Source organism: Bombus vosnesenskii, unplaced genomic scaffold, assembly GCF_011952255.1.
Source record: "Bombus vosnesenskii isolate JDL3184/JDL3185 unplaced genomic scaffold, Bvos_JDL3184-5_v1.1 scf7180000013285, whole genome shotgun sequence".
NCBI lineage: Eukaryota > Metazoa > Arthropoda > Insecta > Hymenoptera > Apidae > Bombus > Bombus vosnesenskii.
In genome coordinates, this window is record NW_022882938.1 from 3,552,844 (window position 1) to 3,578,691 (window position 25,848).

General features: G+C 47.3%; 1 protein-coding gene across 6 annotated transcripts in view; it reads left to right on the forward strand.

Annotated features, from left to right (window-relative positions):
• The window catches only part of LOC117232218 (putative uncharacterized protein DDB_G0271606), a 108,243-nt gene that overhangs the window by 45,323 nt on the left and 37,072 nt on the right, over nt 1-25,848 (forward strand). Inside the window, exon 1 of one of the 6 annotated variants that reach the window (XM_033491452.1) lies at nt 7,309-7,501. The exons of 3 other annotated variants lie outside the window; for them this stretch is intronic. In XM_033491452.1, the coding sequence (XP_033347343.1) occupies nt 7,445-7,501 (57 nt within the window). In that variant the 5' untranslated portion in view covers nt 7,309-7,444. Of the gene's footprint in view, nt 1-7,308; nt 7,502-17,605; nt 17,623-25,848 lie in introns of those variants that run through there. 2 more of the 6 variants (XM_033491448.1, XM_033491451.1) reach the window with 2 other exon arrangements.

Here is a 25,848-nt window from a genome sequence, read left to right on the forward strand (position 1 = left end):
CTCTTCAACAGGGGGGGTGGCCACGTTCGACGAATCAGGTGTTTCGTCAGAAGTTCACGTTTGCTTTGGAACTTTGATCGACACCATCGTCGAGACGAACGAGAATGGTGAATTTTACCGACGTTCTCTTATACTATTTTTGTTCCGTGGACGCGGTTACGCGATCGATCCTATGCTGCATCGGTTTTGAACAAACGGAGCGCGATAGTCGAGCATAGGCGGACGCGAGTTCTTCTTTGTCCGCGAAAAGACGCCAGGAAATCGGGTACTGATTAAAGGAATGAAGGTAAAGGCCGGGTCGAGCTTCAGGCCACGTATTTAAATATCAAATGCTCGCTTGAAATGTAGGTCGTAGAAATACTCGCCCCATTGTTTCGCTCTCAGCCACTCAAGAATTATCTTCGCCGAGGGGGAGGAGTTTGTGGACTAGGAAGCAGAGGCAGAGCATAACTGGGAAATAATAATATTTAACTTGCTCGCAATATAATTTCATTGCGGGGAAACTAGGTTCCCAATTCCCGCCGGACTCGAACGAAATTTCAGTCGATAGAATTAGAGATCGTTCGTCTGTTCGGGCTGGTGAAAAATCACGACACGTTCGGGAATTCTTCCGTGACGTTTAGCCATCGCGCAACTAAAAAGCGAGTGACGCTCCAGTTCACTTTCGTTTTCCCGCGAGTGCACGAACGTCTGTCACGAAACGTCGATTCGTCGACGACGCCCAAAACTCCATTAGATTCACTTTCTTTCCCATTCTCTGCACAACGTCACGAGATCGTAAAGTTCTCGCGAAACTCCACGAGAGGAAAAGAGAATAATCGTCGTCCATCTCGAGCAAGGATACGGCCGGCTATCTGTGGAAACGATCAACACCTCAAACATGGATAGAAGACTGAAAAGGAAACACGTAGGAGACCTGACAAAGGACACAACCTAACAAACACGAAGATGGTATCCCACTGGGAGTAGCCACCCATGTGATAATCTAACAGCTAAGAACTTCTACCAAATGTCCAAACTGGGCAAATTATGAATGTAAACAACTAATAAAAAGAAAAAAGGATACGGTATCCGAGCCGTTTGTTTGTTTTTCACGGCGAAAACGAACTGGTGAGTACGAGAGTACGAGAGCATCGACTTAAACCGTACACAAAGGTCCTATTTTTTCCACGTTGCAATCAACGTGGCTCTGTTTCGTGTCACGACAGTGGCGGAGACTGGTGTGGTCCGAAGACTCTTGTTCGTCCAGACCCGCTGCGGCACCCGCTGCGAGTAACGAGCGTTTGTCCGCCAGTGAATGCTCTGTTTCCTGTTAGGAAAAAAAGGCGGGCGAAAGAAAAAGAAGTAAATGACTGTCAAGTTTGGTCGATCGCTCACGACGGCACAGCATTGTGTCGCGGACCGCGAGTAATTAAAAAACACGCATTTCCACGGGGCGAACGGAAGCAGAAAGAACGCGGGAATAAAATGTTTCTTGTCAAGCAGCGAGAGAACAGAAACAGAGAGAGAGAGAGAGAGAGAGAGAGAAAGAAAGACAGAAGCTGAGAGCGACAACCGGTCGTTTAAACGGTTCGGGACGCTGCGTTCGTTCGTTTCCCATTAATTTATCAATCAACGTTGGCCGCGGGCCTGAACCTCGCAATCTACCGATAATAAAATATTTCCCATTCCCTATCGACCAATGGGCCCGCGTTTCGGGCTAACAGATTCGAACGGTGGAACGTTTCATTGGAGCTGGGATTCGATATGGGCTTCCTCGACGCTCCTGGTACGAGTGCAATTATCTTAATGATTTCAGTCAGTGGGTTTAATTAACCGAGCGGTTCGGCGCTCGGCGTAGATACATCCACATTTCGGAATTACGTGGTTCTCATTGGGAGATTATCTCTCAGCCGCATCTAGCTGTGAGTTTCGTTCGGCGCGCGACACTCGTCTAACCGAGTTCCCTGACGAAACTATTTAACGACGTCGCGATCGACGGGTTAAGGAGTTCGGTCGGTCGTTCTCGGCTTAAATTAAACGCCGAGCAACTTTCCCCTGTTCACGACGGAAGCCACCGCGATCGTAACAGCGTGGACGACCGAGAACGACCTGTGATCGCTCTTCGAACGTCCTAAACGATTATGGATGACGCGCGTTTTTGTGTCCCCGACTTTCCTTGCAATTTGCGCTCCGGACACGACGGAGAATCACTTTCTCTCTTTCCTTCTCTCTCTCTCTCTCTCGTCGAGAGTGGCTCGCTTCCCGCAAAGTTTTTTCTTCGAATTCTCAAGTAGACGAGGATCGTGTTTTCCTCGCTTCTTCGATCGATCCTCTCGTTCTGCTGCTCGTTCTACGAAAATCGATTTTGACATAGTCGAAGCGGCATAGTTACACAGGCAGAAATGATAACGAAAGCAACAGCAACGCGGTTAATACGCAAACCGCAGAGCCGCGTAACCGGCTCTACGATATTTCGAGTTTATTTCGCTCGTCGGTGGTTTCTCGCGCGGTAAAAACGACGTAACGAGGCAACGCTCGCTTTTGGTCGAAGGGACACGCTCGTGAATGCCGTTATCGGATTACCGTGCGGTCGCCTGCTAAAATATTCGCTGGAAATAATCGCATAGAACCGACCGGTAATTACCGATTACAGATCGTTCCCTGGATTCGATCGAGTTCTGCTAACGACATAAAGAGTCGTGAAATTCGATTATCGCAAAAGTATTTACGTTCGAATACCCGTGCATACTCGTTATAATCGTGCTATTTCGTAAAATTAAATCACCGAAGGGAGACTTCCAAGTTATTATAGAATATTTCGAACGCAAGGCCGGCACCGGCACCGTTTCAGCGCGAATATTACGCGCTGCACGTATCGGCAAGTTTCGTTAATTAGTTGGCGAGAATTTCGAAACGCGACCCAATTTTCACGCGAGCCAAAGTTACACGCGGGCGTATAGACTTATCTTTCGTCTGGAAGACGAAAGATCGCGTTGAAAGACGGTCGTGGAATCGGGCGAAACGAAATTATGACGTTTCCACGAGCCAGGAATTCGACGGAGGAAGGAAACGTGATCATTTTCACTCGCTCAATTACACGCTTCCATCTTCCCACGTCAATCGGCGAGCACGCACGAGCTTCCAGCCCTGCGTGAAGCCTTCGATCCAAGGTTCTTCCCAACCGACTACGTCGAGATCCGACAGATCAGCGAACTAGATCTCGAAGAGATGTTACGCGATTCCGAGATCCTGGAAAAACGATAAACACGAAACTGTCTTCATTGCGCATGGAAACTGATATGGTTGTACAGTGGTGGTAAACCAGAGACGAGTGCGATTGTGGGAAAGAACTACGAGAGCGGAAGGTCTGTTTTCCTTCGACTTTGGAAATTAGGGGACCCGGTCGAGGGTCCTAGAAACTCCTTTGTTTAAGGAATACTCGTGGAACGCGTTTCGAGTGTCGTGGGATAGCTTTCATCGTACATTATCGTCCCTTTTTCCAAGAAATCCTCCGAGTAGAATGCAATTCGGCTTCAATCAACTCGCTTCAATTTTGATAATTACCTCTCCGTCCCATTTTTGGAACGGTCCAATTACAATCAGCGATGAAGTATGTATAGAGTCGATCAATGAAGGCATCAAAAAGGCCGGGGAACACAAAGAGCAACGTAAAAACTGGTGGAGCAGAAATTGCTGGAAAAACATCACCGACCCAATTGCCGGACGAGTAAATTTGATAACGATTTTCAAGAGCGATCCACCTTTCTCCGGGAGAATCGCTCGTTCGCGCGTTATCCACGTCTTTCCTCGGCCCCATCGATTTCGTTCTTGTTACCACGATTAATGGCATATCTGCCGTGTACGATACGAGCACGAAACGCTTATGTAAATAACTCGTATCGATAGGAGCGCGTCGAGTGGAGGTGGAGCTGGTTCCGTTGACATTTGCGCGCCATTCATTATCCGGGCAAGCTAACTAGCATAACCTGTCTCTGGTCGCTGGTCTCGTCGCGAAACTGGGTCAGAGGAGAGAAAATTCCTGGAAATTCTTCTTACTGCGTTACCTGTTTTTCGGTTTTCTCTCGGACCGATGCTATGCGAGTTGAGCGAACGAAATGATAAAATTTCTTCTACGATGTCGAACGGTTGCTCGTTCCTTTGCCATGATTCACGAAACAATGAATACACCGAGTCGAGATGCCAATTAATCAACGTGTACCTACTTAATCTTACGAGAGGGAATTTACGGTGGCGCGATCGTATCAACCGTACTTCGTACAAACCAAGTTCCACTGCGTTACTTTTAAAATAAATCGCTGGCGTGCTATGGCAGCGAGCTGCAACGCCGAACACGAAGAAAGTTATGGTAGATCTTCTAAAATAAACCAGGAACAAACGAAGCAGCGCGATGACGCGGTGTGGTTTGAATCGCGATCGGAGGATAGACGCAAGCGAATCTCGTTAAAATAATATTCGCTGAACGAACTTAGCCTGCATTCGACTGTCGTGTATGCTCGTCACGGCGGAAAATTTCGTTTCGGCGAGCCTTTAACGCGACGTTACTTTTTTATCGTTTCACGCGCATTTTTGTACGGTGCACAGCGGGTCGAACAACGGCGGAAAACACGGTCGCGCGGTTCAGGAGAAAGGTACGGACAGATTGCGCGAAATTTCATTGCGCGCCCGGTAAAAATATTAGCTGTCGGCTTTTCGGATCCGGCTGGCCGAATCCGCTTTCCCCAATCCATTCGATAATAAACGGTCGACAAAGCAATAAGCCGCTCGAAATCGTTATACAGATATAATCGAGCTTTGTGTACTCGTTGTTGGCGTAATGTAACCGACTGAAAATTTGCCTGTACTACGCGGATCGCCTACAATACGAGCATCGACAAATGATCGAGCGTTTTGTTAACAGTTCGCTCCAAAAACCTGCGCTTCTCCGTCGGAAAAGCAACGACAAAAGAAACTGAAAGGAACTGAGGGATAGAATTGCGAGTGAAAAGAAGTGCTCTTTAAGAAAGGATAAGTCCCGGTGATTAAAGCTCGGTCCTTAAAAGATTAAAGAGTCTTAAAACCGGTAACCTGACCGTGTATAAACCACCTAGCCACGACACAGCTTGCAGACACGCGTTCTACGCGAACGGTTTGATAGAAAACCCGTAGAATTACCTTGATTTTCTCCATTTCGAACGTCATTTAGATTGCTTGAATTATTCATTGGATTACGTGGGCCACGAAGGTGGTCGACTTTGATGGAACACGCGGGTTCTTTTTTTTATCGAAGGAAGACCTCGGAGTCGGTTCGGAGCAACGAAAACGAACGGGTAACACGGCGCGGCGCGACGAGTCGCGTTCAGACCGGAAGCTCCGTAATTGGAGAGGACTAACGCGGGTGTTGGCCTCGAAGGCGTTGTTTAAACTCCGTGGCGCGACAAAGTTCACGTTGGAAATTGCGCAATCGCTGCGACAATGCGAAGAACGCGATCCCAGTTAACGAACCTGCAGCTCTCTCCTGGTCTCTCCCACGAACTCGTCTGGCACATTGTCGATTAAACGAACCTGCCGGGCTTCGCCACGAAGTTTCAAAGCTTCCTCGAGTCGATCGAATCAATCTCACGGCAGATTTTCGCACCCTGGTCACGGCAACCGGTTACATTCTTGCTTAACACCTTCCTTCACCATTGTTTCCTCTTATTCCCTCGCGTAAAAAAACCGTGAATCATCGTGCGCAGTCGTCACGCGCTTTACAACTTACGACGGATTGTTTAGCGAAATGAAGCAGCTGCTTTGGAGTTTAGGTGGTCAGGTTTAGTCGAATTTTGGAGGTTCGTGGGTGGCGTAGCGCGAGATCGATCATCGTCTTTCGCACCAAGTTGCACGTGTTCAGAGACAAGAGGAAGACTATAGAGGGACGTATGTTACCCTTACAACGCTTCATTATGCAGGCCAATCCGTCTGGCCGACAGCATCGGGATTTCAGCAGCCGAATTATGGAACGCGTTAGGTGATTGGAATACGTGCGTTATAACGTAGAACCCAGATGTCTGCAGTCTCGGCTACTATGCGTGCAATTCGTTCACCGTCTCCCTGCGCATTGTACAACGTTTCGATTTTTACAGCCAGGAATATTTTCGTTCCGCCGACTCGAACTCGCACGAGATGCAATTTTAATTATCCACGCTTTTCAATTGCACGCGCGATCGCACGATTTACGGTTACATAGATATACGAGGACAAAAAGGAAAGGTTCGGAAAGATTTATTCAAATCGGAAGTTGCAATTGAATAATTCCATCGAACAAAGGCGGTACTCCGTAAAAATTGGCCAACTTTACTTGGAGACTTTCGTAAATAATTCATATCCACCGTGAATAATATACAGGGTTGCAAGCGAACCGTTATTTTTATCCGTTGAGTCGAGAAGCTCGTTCGAGATCCAGTTTTACCGAGATGCTACGTTTTTCTCAGGAACCAGGGGAATTACACGACAGGAGAACCGAGGACGTACGTGTAATTAACCGTAGCGTGTACGGAATGATAGTCTACTGGCCGGAACCATCCGTTTCGCGTCTGTTTTCTTATCGGCGTTTTTCTTCGACGTCGGCCAACGAAGAGAAAGATCCCCTAAATTGGGGAAAGAAGTATCTTCTCCACGAGATCTCTGCGATATAATGGCTGTGAAAGTTGAAACAGCGTCCCGTTAAGTAATAGACAGTAAATATATATATACACCGCAAAGCTCGCTCACAGATTTCATAACCCAAATATCTCCAGCTACTATCGTCCATAATGGGGATGGCTTAGATAACTCGCACGATCCGATTAACAGTGTCCGAAGAGCAGTTGGGCGTTCCCAGCTCTCCACCAAATCCACGAACAATGTATATCGTTGCAACATCGCGGAAGAATCGAGTTAATCCTAGACAAGCCGAAAAATCAACATCCCGAAACGCGCTCGATCGAACGTAGCACGCGCGTTGTCCTGCCGGACGCGAATCGGCGCGAAAATCGAATTACGCGACGCGTTTCTGTCCGCGCAGAGGTTTATGGCTGAGTCTATCGCACTGTCTGGCATAATATGCAGCTGGTGGAGGTAATTCGTCGGTCCCGGGGATCCGATGAAGATCCTAATCAATTTAATTCGGTTTCTGTCCATGCATCCCTCGTGAAAGTTACCGGCTAACCGGCAAGGGAGTGCGCCGCGCTCGACGCATTTCGGTGGTCGGCCGAATACCGCCGAATACCGAAGTCGAACAAGGCCGAACGCAGCCGAACAGAGTCGAGCTCGGCGATGAGCGCGGCTCGACACTCGCGGCGGCCGCAAAGCCACGCAGTTGGTCGACGAGCGCGGCACGGTGTATTAGCGGACCGGTTTCCTCTCTCTCCTTTATCTCTCTTCTCTTAGTCGCGCGTCCTTCGAGCTCTTTGCCAGCCTCGTGACAGCTGTTCAGCCGGTTCCGATGATCCGCGAGACGATCCACGGCATACGAGGCAGGAGCGGGCTGCAATGGTTCACAGTAAGCCAATCATTCACGGTTTTGATTTCGACACGTTAGCGATGCGCGAACGTGACACGCGCGGTGTTTCTCCCCAGAGGGGGTGGTTTTTAGGTATCCAAGGCTTTCGAGAGACTGCGTGAGATCGCCAGTGTAATTTGTACGGATGATACAGGTCGGCTACTTTTCCGTGGTCCGGTCGTGTCGCGAAACTGGCGATAAGGCCGAGTCGATGCTATCGCTCGGAGAACGATAATTCAATGGCTATTGTCCGTGTTCTACTACGTGTGTAATGCATCTGTACCAAGAGGTTTTGTACCTGTAGAGCAGAGCTAACAATATCGCGGCTTTATTTCACGGGCGGATACAACGTGACCGTTTTGTATGCATACGCTCTCGCGTTTAAGCATCCTCTCTTTTTCTTTGTCGACTGCGTTTCTCTCGCTCTGACTACCCCATTCCGCCTATGTACTTTCACGACATTTAATTACCTTGCCAACGCACATAGAAACTCCACATCCATCCAAACTTTTCAGTTTGCGATTTCCAGCTGTCCTATATTTCTCCCTAACTTGCTCGCAGCTACCAATGTTATTACTGCTAAATACGCTTTAAGCTCGAAAGCCTCGGATCTCGTAGTCGCGGCTGTAATACACCGAAGCACGAGTTTCGCGCAAAGGTTACCCACCGTCTAAACGGCTATGAAATACACAGGTAGCCAAAAACTAGGAGAGACTGTTACGTTTTAATCGATGAACGGCTCTGGGAAGGATTCGCGAGGGGTAACTTACGACAAAAACTTGCCCCATGGTTCTGTTAGTCGGTCAGGGTCATTGGTAATGAACGAGTTTTCTCTACCACACGCGAATGGCCATCGGATATTTTCATTTCATGCGATATCCATTACGTAGAAACGCTGTCTAAAGAAGAAACGACGAGCGATCTTCGTCGAAGATCGGTATACCGAGCTCGTTGTTGGTCATTAGCCTGATCGAAAGTAGCTTAATTTAATCTTCTTTCGGATTGCTTAAAATCGATGAATCGATCGAGAAAGCCTTTTAATCGCGATGATGAAAAGGTGATAATAAAAGGGAGTCCCGATAGCGAGTCGAGGAAACCTTTAATAGATGACCTACGGACTACGGCGAATAGGAATATCAAATTTTCAAGAGATAAAGGCTAGAAAGGCCGATCGTGCCGGTTTAAAACGTCAGAACGTTATTTAGATCCCGATATATACGATGAACGGTGTGGCCCGTGCCTCGATTCCGTTCTCACGTTTACCATCTTCCTCAGGAATTTTCCTAATCTTCCTCCTCTTCTGGCCAGATAAGATCTTCGTTTATGGTCTCTGGACACGTTCGACGCTCGATTAATCTTCGATTTAAAATCCAATAGATTACACGAAAACCAGTGGTACGAGGCGAACACGAAAGTCTCCGCGGCGAATTAACCGAAACAGGCGACATTAAAATTATCATCTTTGGTTCGCTTTTGTATGTTGGAAAGGACGATGACGATGTAGATCGATATTCCTACGGAGCTGTTTCGATATCGTCGAGTCGTAGCTTGAACCTAATATGGAAAGGCGCGAGATCGATCTGACAAGGTGACTTTGTCGTGTTTCTTGCTCATTTTTCCATTGCCAGTTGACGAGTTTCTATGCTCCACATGGTACCGTGATAAGAACGTACGGCAAAGGTTCTACGAGAGGCAAGGCGAGCCTCGTTTCACGGTTAACAATCTTGTAACGTCTCTCGAGGAAAAATAGTGGCAGCCATTGGAAGTCGTCGGTCTGCCAAGGTTGGCCGCCGATTCCTCTAAATGCAATTACTCGAGCAGTTAATCTTCCAAATCGATCCGTCGGTCCTCCAAGGATCGAATTTCTTTCTCCTCTTTTCGACTCTGTCGTTCCCAAGTAAATTAGGTCATATATTTTTGTACCCGACATTCAAAGGGAAGTTTTTAAATTCTTTATTCAACAGATTCTCGTATTCGTTCGCGTAGCCACGGCGCGTTCCGCGTGAACGTGTCGAGGTTCGCGTATTGCTGCGACTAAAAATTCGCCTGTTCTCCGATCCAATTACGGCGACGTTGGAGCGAAATTCTTCACTTTATTGCTAGAAACGATTCTTCGTTGGCGACCCAAATTTTTTTTTTTTTTACGAAACTTCGATAAGCCTTCGTTTTCGCTAGAAAATAGACACGGTTTCCTCCGGGAGGCGCGTAATCGAAAGTTCATCATCTCCTCTGTAACGTTGTAACGCGGAAGTTTAATAGAATCGACGAAGGAGAGCGTCGGGTTCTGTTTTCGAAAGTCGACGTGTTCTTCCGACGTCACGAGGGCTGGGCACTCGGATCGTTAATTAAAATTCTCGGCTTTTTCTCCCACGATATGGAACAACATTACGCGCGGACCAACCCCCGCCCGAATCACCTAATTTCACGCGCCACGGAAATTAAGCGAGCTCGCGATTCGCCGCATTTTCAACTTCTCCCGGCAGACTGCATCGCGTAACGAAGAAAACGCTGAAAGCGTTTCTTTCGCCCGCCATTCCCCGGTTATTTGCCTCCCGGGCCGCGTTTTCTTTCCGCCCTTCCGCCACATTAACCGCGACAACCGAGTGGTAATTGCGCAACGCGATACCAACGCCGGATAACAATTACCCGAGAAAGCGAATTTCACAATTGAATATTCTTCTCGGGGATTAATCCTTCCTTCTTAGGGCTTATCGAGTCTCGAGGGCCACTCGTTCCCCTCGACAGTCCGAGGCGGCCAGTTTAAGGCCGCATTAAAGAGATTAGTTCGCGTCCGAGAGAGCCAACCTCTCTCTCTCTCTCCTTCTTTCGCTTCCTCGGTCTTTTTTGCTATCGGTAATTCGAAAATCCCGGCGTTCCTTTACCCTGCAGGCGACCGTTCCTCTTACTTATCGCCCTAACGAACCAAGATGAGAACTTTCGTTCCCGTTGAAAGCCGAAAATCGTATTTGTCCAGCGGACGGAGCGCTCCTCTCTTCGCCGGCGCTGTGATTCGCCATCGTTGCACGAATTCGGTGGTATCCAGCGGCGGTAGCAAATCCAATAAACTTTGGAAAACCTCGATGAACGATACGATAGGTTTCGGGAAGAATTCACGAGCTCGTGACTCTTTTCTCGAAGAAAATTCTCGGTTTATGGCAGATGGAGTTATTATCGGGTTAATTAATGGGCAAACGGAACTTCTTCGTTGCGGATTCCTCTCTTACGTAGCCTGTGACTGTTTAGAGACACGAGTTCGCGAAGTTCCAACGAAAGGAGCAAACGTGCAAGCTCCGAATCGGGACTACGTTCTCGATAACCGGTTTTACGAGGGTGTAAAATCTCGTCGCGAAAGCACTCAATTCCTAGAGTTGGCTGGATGGAAGCTCCGGAAAATGTTCGCTCGCGTCCAGGCCGAAAGTAAAGGGGAACATCTCCTCCGTGGTATCCTTTTCCTTGTTTCTTGCAGACGAAGTTGATCTCCGAGACATCGTCGCGGTAACAAAGATAAATAAATTAACGTGAACGTGGGAACGTTGGAGTGTCCAGGGTGAGAGCGAACGCGAGAATTTCATTTTCCATGGGCCAGGAAATATCGAGCGACGTTACTTGGTCTTTTGTTTTCCGGCGGGCTCGTATTCAACAACGTGCCTCTCGACCGAAATACAATTTGCCATAAAAGCTTTCCGTTCGCCGTTTACCGAATGACAAACCTTGTCGTCGCTTCTCACGTGATTTCCGAAACGTTTCGTTACGCCAGCGTTTTCATGCGCGTTGATGGCGTAGCTATCCGAGAGGACGGTGTTTCTTTCGTTGAATAAACTTGGACTTTGAGACGTCCGGTTTACATGCAATTCTCGCGTTTATTCGATCGAAAGTGGGTCGTTTCGTTTTAGCACAACGTCGGTGTATTTTATCTTTTTCATCCGCGTAGCTTATTCAAAATAAAATATTGCCGGAGAAGGGAGGTGAATTTAAAAATACAAAACACCGCCGGAGTAGATAGAACCAAAGCACCGTTGCCAGCCGGATTCTCCCAAAACGGCGCAGCAACAACGAAGCACGAGCCGGCTCGAAAATGCGATTAATCATCCGGTCCTCTTTGCACGCAAACTCTAACCAACCCTTCACCCTTCGCAGCGGTATCGCCGTTTCTAACGTACGTACATGGCAACAGCCTGGCAAGAAACTAAACTTCGATACCACCGCCTATACCGACCTCTGAAATATACATTCGATGTATCCAGAAATCAAACAGAAGTCTATCGAAATGAAATCGTTCTTTGACGAATACTCGTGCAATCGGCTCGATATCTCTCCAAGGAGGCTGGAAGAAGTTTCTTGCGGCGAGAAACGGACAGAAGAACCGAATCGTCGAGATGGTTTATTCGAGGTTTTCGATGGTAAATCGAAGCCACGATCGACCAATGTTTCGCGAGCACGGCCGGTTGCGAGGGGCTGCTTTTAGTCGGTGGTTTTATCTGTCTATTGTTCGTTGGTCCGCGAATAAACCGCTCACGCATCTGCTCGACAGTGCAAATAGATGGAAATTCGCCGGAGAACGAGGCATTTTTCTTTTTTATAAAGAACAGGATCGGCGACGATAACGACAGATTTATCGGGCCACGGACTCATAAACGACGCGTTACCAGTCGCCGCGAATAAAAACCTGTTGAGTTCTGGTAGAAGTGCGAAGATCCTTCGGCTATTGTTCTCCGCAGGCCGAACACGGCATTTCGCTCGAATTTCGTCGCACTGCCATTGTTTTCTCCGCTAACGATTCCGCGGTTTTACATGCAAATCGACGTGAATCGGCAATAGACACGTTTATTCGCGACTCGGCGATTTCGAGTTGTCCGGCTGTAACGAAGATACCAGAGTAGCTTCGCAATGTATCAGCTTTTGTTCGACGAAAGCACGATTTTAAGAAGTAACCTACTCGGAGTTGAACATTTCTATTTAAATATTCCAGCGAAGTTTCATCGATTAGTTAGCTGGGTTTCCACGGCCCAAGTTTAACGTCGTCGTTTGTAACTGGTCCAAAATATGGCCGGTCTAAACTAGAGTATCCTTTTACGCGTCGTCCTTCCTCGCTAACATCGACGTCCTCCTTTTCGCACCTGCTAGCCTCGACGACCGCGTAACCGTAAATTCATTGCGTCGTTGATTTCAACTTAGTTCCGAGGCTTCAAAAACTTAGGGAAATTATGTACTGGGTCCTTAACAAATGTAATTAATGCTCGCGTACCGTTTTTTGCACCAGCGGAGCTTCTTTCGTCTTGTCGTTCCTTTATTTCTTTCTTTTTTTCTTTTTTTCAAGCTTAAAAAAAACTTTGCGACACGATTGCTCGCTGTACAATACAGTTCGTTATGCATACCATTACGATCGCGGAGTGCAGCGGTATTCATTACCAGATCCATCGGGTTTTTCCACGAGGATGAGCCAGCTCGGGGCAAAAAAATCGTATTACACGTACGCCAAGCTTTTTCCCGTAATTAAATCACAGCTGCGTCAGGTGCTAATTAACCAGCGACAACTTTCTTAACTCGCTGCCTGTCCATTACGCGAAAATGCAGCGTATCAATTTGCTCGCGCATTCTTCGACTTTATATTTAATTTAAAATTAACAAATTATCGTCCCTTTACGGTAGAATCTAGTTATCAAAATTTAGTAAAATCTAGTAGGATGTAATATTATGTAAAGATATCGTCTTTGTCTTCCAACTATCTTCGCTAAACCGATTCGACGATTCGAAACGAGCGAAGCTTAGTCCCACGAGCTTCGTAGAATCAACTCCTATCAGACTCACATACCCCGTACAAGTTTTACACGGAGAAAGAAACTTTCATTTTCTCGGGCGAAACGAATTGTTCCGAGTGTCTTGGGTATCGGCCAAACAGCTTCCAAAGCAACAAGGAACTCCGGTTGTACGATTACACGCGACCGACCCCACGGTTTATAGCCAATTTTCACACGCGACACGTCCACTTTCGTTCTATCGTTTTTCTAGCTATTTCATCGCTCGATAAACGATCAGCTGTTTCGTCGCGAATTCCAGAGAATTCGCCAACGAACCGTCGATTACATCGAATCGGACGAACGTTACCGCCACTCATCGCGTCGCTTACGCGTCGACGATAACCGACGGGAGCTGAGGCTCAACGAGAATCCTCCAATTTCCATAAATCGCGACCACCCTCGCGAAACGTAGACGCGCTGTCTGAGAGAGCAATTTGCGTAACCGTCTGCAAAAGTTACGAGTCAGCTTACACCCTGTCACTCTGTCCGGCTGACTGCCGCCTGTTTTCCCTCTCTGGCTCGCGTCCATTTGTCAACGACCGGCCACGCGAGCTACACGCTATCTTCCACCGCGCCATGGTGTCTCGATTTTCGCGGTATTTTTCGCACGAGTCTTTTTGCCGCGAGTTTCCTCCGTGCAAAAGTATATCGAACGAAAATTGAAAAGAGAATCGCGAAAATCAAAGCAAATGAGATTGTTACGTCGGGCGACACTCTACCTAGACCAGGCCATACACCGCGGGCCAAACGGGAACCAGATGTCCGCTCATCCTTACTGCGTACCCTTAATACTCTTAAGGACCCATGATAAATCTCAGTAATTTGCTAGCTAAGGTCCTTCAGACCGAACAAATATCTTTGTTTCTAAATCATTTTCTAAAGATTATTGTCTATTACGGCTTGACACGGGCAAGTTAGTTTTTCTCACGTACGATGCTTCCCACTAGCAACTTTCTATCGAGGGCGGCTAAGACCCTTCCTAGTCCACCAACCTTCGTTTATCCAATCAGAAGCAACGTATACTGCCCTCGCTTTCCTGACCAAAATGTCACGAACAAATCCGATGGTCCCGTGCGCTAGACACACCCATCGCTAGCTTTCCTCCGACACAGCATCGTCACTGTACTTTACTTATTCTACGACGTTAGAATAGTCAAGATGTCAGTACCGGGTTCGGTTCTGTCTTTTCCCTTATTGCTACGTCAACTATAACAAAACTCTAAGAGCCTTGCTCGATCACCGACCAATATTGTGCCAGTGTTCCGCATCTCTATACCCTAAATCATTGTCGACGATATGTATCATAAGCAACGGTGTAACTTAAGTGTTAAAAATATAAATTTTATAACCCTGTTAATCGCAGTGTTATACCCTCTCAAACACCCCTATTATCTTAACGGAAATCAGGGGATCGATCAACTCGTGATGTCGATTATTATAATCGTAACGGGAATTTGCGACACCCGTTGACGTCTTTCTTCGCGATTGCGTCTCCCCGCGATTGATCGAAAATACAGAGATTCTCGTAACACGAAAAGGCGTTTGCTCTGTGTCGAAGACAATGCTACTTTCGAGTAACTATAACTGTAGCTGTGGTTAAATTCATCGACGTGTCGGTATGGGGAAGAAACGTATTTTCTAGAGCATTGCCTCGCGGAATGATACGGCTGTTACTCAAAAGACGTGTACCATCGCGAGCAAGATATATAATGGCGCGTGATCTATAACTCTCGGATAAAGCATCTGGAAAGCGTCGGTACATTGCTGGTAACGACGCCATCTTTTATCTCGTGTCATTTCGGCGTAACGATGATCGAGGATCGGTTGGAACGGTCGCATTTATTCGTAGACACGCTCTTTCGGTGCTAGTTCATTTGCTCGATCCAGCTGCAAATTTCAAGCTGCCGATACGAGGACGAGTATTGGCGAGAAATCGATCCACATAATCCAGTCTTCGATCCCAGGCTACTGACTTTGTTTCTCTTCTCAAGTACGTACAACTTCCACTTTCTTCGGTTCTTCTAGACTACCTCCAACGACCACTGTCGCCGTCTGACAAATGTCCACGGCGGCAGGAAGGCGGCAGCTCGAATCGAGCGGAAAATATAGCAAAGTATCGGCCGATCGACCGAGACAAAGCGTCTTCCGCGTAGCTTCTACGCGGAGACAACAGCAACTGCGGATTTCAGTAACGGTACACGCGCGTGTTCAACGTACGACGCGTGCAAATCGCCGATCTTCGATCGACGTCTCTACGTGGAATCGGTTACAACCTTATTTCTCCTGCTCTTACGGGAAATCGTATTCCGAAACGTTGCAGCTGCTACCGACGCGACGATCGTTAGAATTTTTCCACGAAAGCTACCTCGACTATGGCTACGTCGATTTCGACCAATATGAAACTCGAGACGGAGCATCGAGCGCGTTCGATGGAAAATTGGAACGATGTTTCGCGAACGTGGTCTGTTGACCGACCGCTTAGGGGCGAATTACAAACACTCGATTCGAGATCCGTGGAACTGTCGCCGACAGAGGGTCGCTTTGTTTTTCCATCCGACCCTCGACGAGGGAAAGTCGTGCTGCAAGGTTCCATGGAATTTTTGGAGTCACCGGCCATAGAGGAAATTTGGGTCGATTGGCTGCAGCCGATTCAAAGTTGGCGTTTTTCGACGACAACCTGCGACCAAGTTTCTTCCAATTCGTTTTTTCGATAAAAGTTGAAGCATGTTGAAGTGAATGGGGAACTTTGATGTTTGAAATTTTAATGAAAAAGAACGTCGTGATTTCGATGTAGAGGATCGGAATTTTTTACCAGCATATTCGATCCCCTGCTCGTAGTAAATTTTCCCTTATCGGCGATTACGTCGCCGATCGGCTTGCTTCTACCGGCAAAGCTCCAAGCGTTCGTCACGTTATCGGTAGCTGGCGTTCGTCGAGTCAAACTTTCGACGCGTGGTAGCATGCCGCGGCGAAGTTGCAAGGGAATAGGACGGACAGCTTCGTTTCCTAAACGTCCTGGCCGGATAGCAGGAAGAAGGGCACGGAAGGGAACGTCACGTAGGCTTGAAACTCAATTTCATCGGTGCCGCTGCATGCATCGAGTGGTTATATTTTCTTTCGAGTCGATCGACGTCACGGAACAATCGGCGTGCCAGCTGGTCGATTGTTACACGTAGCCTTGGAAAATCCACGTTTCTCCGCTGCTGTATCCGCCGGAAAAATGATGAATACCTTGCACGCGAGACGAATATCGATCGCCCAGTCTTTTAATAAGATCGACTTTCTGGTTTGTCTCGTCTTCGAGAGAACGTGACTACGTCCCCACTGAGATTTATACGATTCGTCATTGTGCTCGTGAATCGACTCTTGCTTGGTAGCGTAGTTTAACAACGATCTCTGTGGCAGACGTACGGTAATACAGCGATAGTTACAAGATACTTCCTAGTTAAATGGAAAATTACTTGGTATTCCGGAAGAAAATCATCGACTAAACGTTGAGACCGTAGGTCGAGTGTTTATTTTTCACGCGATTAAAAGGATTCTCGGTTGCATCTTCGCTGTGAAAAAATCCGTGGTATCGAGGACGCGTGTCAAACACAATGAAATTATCAGTGAGAGTATCAGCGTGGAGTGGAGTTCGCGGTCGGTGCACGAAAAATCGATAGTTTCCACCAAATAAATTTATCAGTTCGCCATCAAATTGCTGTCGCATTTCCTTCTCTGAAATAATATCTCGAAATATACATTTTTAACGAGTAGTGACGAGCTGAAAACTCCACGACGTGGTACTGTGCGCTAGGAAAATAGGAGAAATTCGCGAGGTGTCCCGGTAACGGAAGCGAAAAAGCTGGAAACAGAGCTCCGTCCTCCTGTGTTCTAGTTAACGTGTCACGAACTCTCCTCGTGTCCGACACGTATTCGCCTTATTTCGTTCGCTCGACAGGAAAAATACTTCGATAAGAAACGCGCGATTCATCGCGACTAAAGGTTCAAATCCCATCCAACCGCTTCATCCTTTTTTCTTTTCTTCGCTTCCATTTATGGAGCAGGAGGTCTAAAGTCTACGATATAGCGACATCCTAAATCAAAGCATCGAGTAACTGGCGCGATGCGATGAAATTTACGACGTTCGAACGTTTTGCAACTAATTTTTAGAAATATACCGACTGGTTATCGACTAATTGGTTAAACAGAAAAAAAAAACGTGTCATAATTTTTTAATGTATTTGCGCGCAGAATTGACGCGTATATGTGTATGTCTGTGTGCAGAGACAGCGACGTTGTCACGATACTCAAACGACGTGCGAACCGATTTGCAGACAGGTAGCGATTTAACTTGACTTCTCTCAGTTACCATTGGAATTCCTCTTTCGAGAACGCGCTATTTCAGCATTTTAACGCCTCGTATCCTCCCTCCCATTGCACGCTGTGCACTTCGGAAGGAAGTACGAGACCCCGGTACTGCTACGTGGGGATGTACGTCGAGGTGGTGCAATTTACACCCCTGTGGAATATCCGAGAACATACGAGTTGTGAAACCGTTAGATCGTGTCGTTGCGTGACCGTTTGGAAACTCCAAGGTTTATGACAAGGTCTCGACTATTGAGCTAAAGAGAAGCGCTGCGATGACGTTAAAAATACATGGTACTGTAAGTCCGTTAAAATAACCCACGTACTATCTGAGCGCTGGCACGCAGATGCTCGTACGTAGCGTTGAAATTCAGTTTCTCAAAAATGACGATTGTTGTTGACCGTGGCATAAGGCTGGCCTAACGGATCTCTTCGTTACATCGCGTTATAACATTCAACAGAAATAGATTTTCTCCTCTTTACCGGTATATATATTCGACATAGCCGAATACTGTCGTTCATCTCGATTAACTTTCAATATTTCGTAGGATCTTTTACTCGGGTTTCTATGCATTCGCTCGTCGAATGTATAAACTTAGAAACCGAATACGATTCCCTTGTCTGTTGATTCTTCACGAGTACCGGGATATCGGAAGCTGGTTTACACTTGTGACTAGCCGTTGACCAAGTAGCTGATGGAAACAGCGTCCGTCCTGTGGTCAGTCAGCGGTCGGTAGTGGTCACTTTCTCCAAAATCATTTCTGACCAACTACCTAACTTCCGTGAACGTGTATGGTCGTTGCCTTTCCAGTTTCACGCACAACCGCGTCCGCTCTGGATCAATAGTACGAAATAATGTATGATCCAGCAGCTTCTCTTTGGTATCACCGTCATCGAGACAGCCAATCGGGATGAAGCGGATTCGGAGCTTCGGTGGACGCAAAAAGGATTTTCCAGGAGGAATTTCCGTGATAAAAAGCGGGGAACATCGACGAGCGAGTTCCATTGAGCGCGAAACATTTACGACAAGAAATGGTGCAAATAAGAGGGATTTCAGCGATATTAAAAAAATGTTTATCGCAGAAACATCAAAGAAGGGATTGTAATAAAAGGAGGTAACGCAAGTGTACTTAAAAAAACAAATTGAAACAACCGAAAGAAATGAAACGGATAGAAGAGACAGAGACAGCAAAGAGCAACAGAAGGGAATACCATCGATCGAAGAGCAAACCTGATAGAACTATAAAAAGAGAAGAACGACATCGTTGATAAATGAAAATTCTGAGACTTTCTAGCACGAAACCGACATCGATATCTGCCAACTTTCAAACACGTCTATACATATGTCAGAAATCTGAGTATGGCAGCTTTTTAGGTGGAACGGGTTCGAGCTACAAAGTTGTCAATGCGAAAGTACGGCACGATGCAAACTATGCATGATCTGTAGTCTGCAGCCTGGAGGTGGTTTTCTTATCCGTAGTTTCTCCTGCCGAGGAAAATAAGGAACGACGATCGAACCATTAAACCAAAGCTTCCCTTTTCACGGTCATAAATAAGGGTAGCTGTCGAAGTGTCGCTGCATTATCAGGGTATCTGTTCCCCGTGGTCGGACCGCGACGATTCATCACGATTTTATTCCATGCTTTCTAAGAGTCGTGCAACGCCACGAACCTCACGTTCCTGCTTCACTTTGGACTTGTCCGAGGCGGGATTTATCGAGATTTTTCGATCGTTCTTTTACCGATTGTTCGTTTGAACGGATACTCGGCCATTATCTTAAGAAAGTCACGAAATTAATCTGGCTTATAGCGACGAGAAAGTAGAGAATGGTGAAACCGTTGGCTCTAGGAGTCGGTCCGAAGGAACGTCTTACGGTCACAGAATTTAATCTGGAATGTCTGACAGCCGGAGATGTACACTGTACGTGTCTAACTACAGAGGGCAGCGTGCAGAGCAAACCGTTCTCGATTACGACGCCGGTTGAAAAAGTTAAAAAGAGGTGTGGAGTAAGTAGATGGAAGACAGCGTCGCGGAACCTCTGTCGTTTTACACACAAAGGCTGCGTCGCCCCCGTGGCATTGTCCGCGTTCGAGGTGGAGCTCATCTCCACCTTCGAACCCGCGCCGCGTGTTCTCTTTTTTCCACTGTCTCACGCCGGCCTCGGGAACAATCGGTGACACTTTGAACTGCATGAAGAGGCGAGAGCAGCGTTACAAAGCCCACTGGAACGAATGAACGAACGAAAGAAAGGAGAAGGTAGAATGGCACTGTTCTTCCTCCAGCTTTCCACGCGAAAAGAAAGAAGACTTTTCCCTCGTTGTTGTTGTTGTTGGCAGGCAATGGCCACAAAGTGTCCGCTTGTATTTTTTCAACACACCTTGTTTTCCGCGAAGAGAGAAACAAACTCGTGAGTCGAAACGGCAAAACGGTGTTGTTGTTTCGCGAGTGGAAAAGCTACTCAGCCCTTTTTCGTTGGGAAGCGCTCGAGACCCGGTGGATTCGCGTTTCACCGAGAAAGCACTGGATCAGCGGGTCTCGTGTTTCGTTAATCGGTTAACGCTGCATCCGTGGGATAGCGGAGCAACGCGGAGATTAACGCAACCGAAGAACGAAGGAGGCGATCGAGAAGAGAGGAGAGGCCTTAGAGAGCCACGAGACGAGACGCGGGTTCGAATCGGAAGACGCTACCTGTTACACGCCATTTCCTCGCTGTTATTAGCGATACAGACAGAGGAGCATGCGATTTATAGCTGAAAGAATTTATAGCTGCAGATGGTGAATTATATCGAAACCGTTAACTCGCAGGCCACGGTTCGCGGAATCGGCGAACGCTTTTAAGAATTTACCTCGCGGTTTCTGCCGCGTCCCTCGTTCCATCCTCTCTCCGCCTCTTTGCTTTCATCTTCGTGTCTCTACCTCTGGTTTAAATAATTCTACGAAACCAGGTACTCGCGTGTCGCCTTGCGGAGAAAGAAAGAGGAATATTAGTTTTTTAGACACCGAAGGTTGGAGGGTTTAGCCGGGTAAAAAAGAAGAATGGAAATTGGACGAGGAACCGATGCATTCTTAATCTTCGAGCAGAGCTCGGCGAACTTATGAATTTAAATCATCTCCCCACCGACGGCTCGTTTCTAAGCGGGTACTTCCGAGGTGGCGAGAAAAATAGTCGTATCATCGATCCCTGTCTCAGTGCGCATTCATCATCGGTCAGTTCTACCCGCGCCGAGACGCTGCTGCTCGCGTCTGCTGAAAGATTGAGGCAGGTCCTGCCGGTTCCAACGAGAGTGAAAACCAACCTCCTCTTACATTGTCCATCTTCGATCCATTTTAAACTGCGAGCTCCTTCCACAAATATCTCCAGTGGTTTACTCTACTTTTTCCAAACGAATCTTCTCCCTTGAATTGTAATCAATTAGAAGGCGAAGCATCTACCATCGACGCGACATCGTCGCCATAAGTTTCCGTTTCTGTAAAACGGGACTCGTGTTTCATCCTCGAAGCGTCTCGAGATCGGCTAACGAGCGTATAACGGAAACGACCCCACTTTGAGTTAGATTCTCGCACGGAGTTGAGGATTACTTATTTAAGCAACGACCTTTCCCTTTTCCGTCTGTGCCGTCAATCGACAGACATCGATCAGGTTCTTCGTCTTTCATCGAACGCCTTCTCCGTTTCAAATTCTTTACTCCGGCTGGATATCAAATATTTAACAGGGGCTGCTGCAAAGCGACGACGCGATCGCAACGCGAAATAACGAGGCCCCTGTCGATGACTGGTGAATATTTGACGATAAACAGCGACGGCATTCGCGTGCAACGATTAATGCGCCGATGGCTGAGAATCCGGAGCTCGTTTGCATTTCACAGGGATTGTATAATAATTCCAATATACCGGTCGATGATCGTAATTGAACGGCCTCTCTAGAAAAAGGATATTCAGCAGTCTTGCCCGGAGTCTACCCATTCGAGGACTACTTCATCCGCAGACGAGAGGACGCGTTCCAATTGTGGTTTTTACAGAGATGTCGCGGAGACCGATCTCGTACGATAATGACATCGATCGGGTATTTTATTTAATGCCAGGTGTCCGTGAAATTCTCAGCATGTCGTCCGACTCGGTTAAACCGCGACCATCGAGAATTCTCCTACTCTCTTCTATCTATCCAGTCACCGATCTAAATGACATCCTTTCTCCATAACGAACACCTTTCACGCCGCTTTGCAAACAAAAAACGATAATTTTCCGCTCGTTTAAATATTTTCTTCAGCCACTCTTATCTGGTGTGTCATCGAGGTCCCGTGACGGTTTTATTTCGCCCGGCGTCTCTTGCGTCCCCGATTCGACCCAGCCGAGCGTCCATTAGCCGAATTAACGAAGAAACACGAGCGTGTTTCGCGCGAGAGGACGCTTTTGATAGCGGGGCGTTGGTTTTTCCGTAAATACGCGGGAAATATTTCGACGAGCACGCCAGTTTCGTGTCTCTCCGTCTGTTTCATCGACCGCGGCTGGCCTTCCCTGTTGCAAAATCGTTGCAAACTGCGGTACAAGCTCTCTAGTCATCGTCGATTTTGCGTAGCCTATGATTATTCGAAGCGTGCACAGGCATCACCGTCCCACGGATTATCATTTCTATTGGGGTGAACCGCGAGAGTGCTTGCTCTGTCAGTTTTCCGCTAAATCGTGTACACACGTTGTGCAAACAGGACCGCGTTCTACGATATCCCATTTTCGGCGAACACTCGCAGCGTATCGTAGAACAAAAAAAAAGATCCCCCGTTTCAGGAAATCCACGGCTTAAGTCGGCACTTTATTTGTCATACGTGGAAACGAACGAGAAAACAGCATGGAAATTGCCAAGTTCTCAGCTGCCGGGCTTTTAGGGCGTCTACTATCCTGCCCGATCTTAATTAACTTCGATCTATTTGGTCGGTCGTGGTGGTTCACTCGCGTCTGCAATATCCTGGCAATATTCGTGACCCTTTCACCGGAATCCATCCTCGGCGATGGATCGAGCGGACGCCACGAACCTGCCGCTCGCATTCACGAGCCTAAAACGGACGATAATCGGGATGCACGTGGAAGGTATTCGCGTTTACAGTGTCCAAGTTCGTAATGGACGCGTGCAGGGGAGAGCGAACGGGCGAAACGTCGACGTTATCGCGACGAGATAACGTATTCACGTCGATGAATATTCAGGGAACGGGGGCAAATTTTGCGAACGCCTCCGTGTCGATTTCGTGTCATGCTCGACTATGTGTACGGGGCTTAAGCTCCATCGTATGTCGAGCTATTTAGACCGCGACAGGCTCGGGAACGTGTCGTGGCAAGACGATAACGTTGCATAAGGCTGAGCGAGCAAGATCGACCGCCCTGACGATCGAGACAGTAGTTTATGTTTCGTGCAAGTGGGAAAATTTGGTGAATCGTGTTCGAAATAAAAATTATCCCTCGCGGTCTCTATGTCTCGCGATAGGAAAGTAGAAGAATTTTATTTCCGAAAGTTACGAATTTATAATTCGCATCGCGTGTTTTTCATAAATCGTCAGAAATTCGGAAATGATGATGATATATCGTGTCCATATCGATTTCGATCAATTTGAACGTTCCAATCTGAATGAGAAACGCGTTTAGATGTCTCTGATGCACAGGGTCGAGGCGAGAGGTAGTAATTTCTCGAAAGATAGGGGTCGGATCTCGAGGCTGCGAGGAAAGTGTACGCGAGTTATCTTCCGGAACATGGCGCGACGCCATCTTCTCCGTGACGTTCAGACGAAAGTGGATGAAACCGTGGGACGTTGGTTTATCGAACTATCGAATCGACCTTCTCTCCAATCGGCTCGGCCGCTTGAGATTCAGCAGCGATAGCCGCGAATATCGGACCGAAAGAGTAGCTTCTCTCGTCTAGTTTCGCGATAAGAAAACGATTAACGATTCTAGGGCGTATCATCGATTCCGTGGAAAGCCCTTCGTGTATTAACGCTCCGCTTCTTCTTCTCTCTCGTTTATGAAAAAGAAGCATTCTTGTCTGGAAAAGAATCCCTCGAACGTTTTAAATAGGTTCGAAGAAACGCGATGGCAAAGTTGGACAAAGATCTGGCGCAAATTAACAGCACCGAGTCACCGAGAGTCGAGGAATTGGAAACGAAAGCCTCTCTTTCTCTCTCATCGGAGTTAATTTCCAAGAATCTCGGTACGATACTTGAGAAACAATCTACTAGGTCACGAAGGCCTCCGAGGTAATCGAAGATCGAAATAAACCACTTCTGTTTCTTAGTTTCTCGCGGGCTGATTTTTCTCGCGTGCTTCCTGCTTTCCTCGAAGCGATATCGGCAGAAAATGGGAGCGCACGTCAAAGAATAGAACGGAAAAGAAAATTAGGCGCAGACTATGAATTACCGGCACAGAGAATTTGCCGCGTGTTTATACGCGTACGATACTCGTTAATCGACATTCGAGCCAAGCATAATATAACCCGGCAAAATCAAGCTCTGCATGATTAATTTAGCGTAACAGCTTGGTAGGGTGGGGCTGAACCATGTAAGTAACGTATATACTCGGTGCGCCAGTAAAAACGTCCCCTCGAAACTCCATCCAAAGACAACTTAGGTTTCCGTGTTATAACAAACCGACTGCCAATTCCACGTTCTCTTGCCTACAAAGCAAACCTCTCTGCCACTCGGAACATGAAGTTTGAAGGAATCTCGGGACACACCCCTGTTAACGAGAAAATTCATTTATCGACGAGAGCTCGAACGAGCTTAGTCGGAGGCCGCAGGCGTCGATCCGTGGAAATACTTTCATTCCCGCGGTGACACGCGTCTCGAGCAGAGGGGCCTCTGTAATCACGCCCCGATTTTTCCCCTCGAGTCAGCCGCAAATTAAATAAGACAAACCCCGTTAGGGGAGCGTTCGCTCTGTCATATGGTAGATTCGCTTCTTCTCGCTGCGCGCGTTTCTCGCCATGCAACAGGCCTTCGAATACGTCGTGAGTGTGGCCCGTGGCAAACGTTCGAACAGTGTTTGGTGCGTTTTTAGGTCGTAAGGTTCGAGGACGATACGCTTCTTCGTCGTTCTTTCGTTTATTTTTAAAGGAACGATTATAGATCAACGGGATACCGAGACGGTGTTGCTTAATCGTTTCCGACTCCTCCTCATTCCCATTGTTTCTCGAATGCACGAACAGCCGCCACCGCTTCCCTCGATCGATTTCGGATACGGCTAAACTCGAGTTACGCGCCGCTAAATTTCCACTCGGCCGGAGAATCCGTCCTCTCGGAAGCGTAGATTCCTCGCTCCTCCCTGTGCTCGCTACGTTTTGCAAATTTGACTATGCGAGAACGAGACTGGAATGTGGGATTCGGCGGTTGAAAAATATCCGATTGATCGAGGTTTGATTAACGAGCGCGGAATTGAACGAGTGCGCGGAGAACGATTTCAGGTTTATTTCCCATTTTCGATACCATCCCTGAAACCGTTTCTCTTCCTATGTCTTTTAATCAAAGCACGCTGTCCCTTTCGCTCGTAACTTTAATCCACGCCACTAATCGGATCCGCGGAACAGGCGGGAAAAATCAAAGGGACGCCGTTCGCAGAACACCCTTTTCATCCGAAGGAACAGAATTTTCGCCACGAGGCCAGTTTTCAGCAACGTCGACCTGTTTGAACGCTTGTAATAGAATAAAGGGAGAAGCAGAGTGTTACCGGAGCAGGGATAGACTGACCTAATGAAAAATTTACGATCGAGCATTCTCTGAGAAGAAACGGGAGAAAGAGGAAGTAAAGCCTGGTGAATACAACCTCCCCGTTTCCTCCCGTCTTCCGACGCTTTTACTCAACGCGAAAGACACTGGAAAGTGGTCGCTCTAGCATTTTCAACCCCGTTGCCGTCTGCAATTCTTCGCAATTCCCGGCAATTTCTCATTCTGCTTTGCGATTGCTTTACATATTAGTCATACCGTGGATCGTGTGAAAAGTTGGCCTCGACGAAAGATTCTTCTATCGAGGGGAAAGTTGGTCGGTAATTCATACATGAAATAAAGTCGGAATAAATAAGACGCTTGTTCAATTTTAATGACTGGCAAGGGAATTAAAGAGAACCGCGATGCTCTATTAATCCAGTGACCCACAAACCTCTTAATTTATTGTGTACTTATAACGCGAAAGTCGACGAATTAATTAGGAAAAAAGATGTGCTCGCGA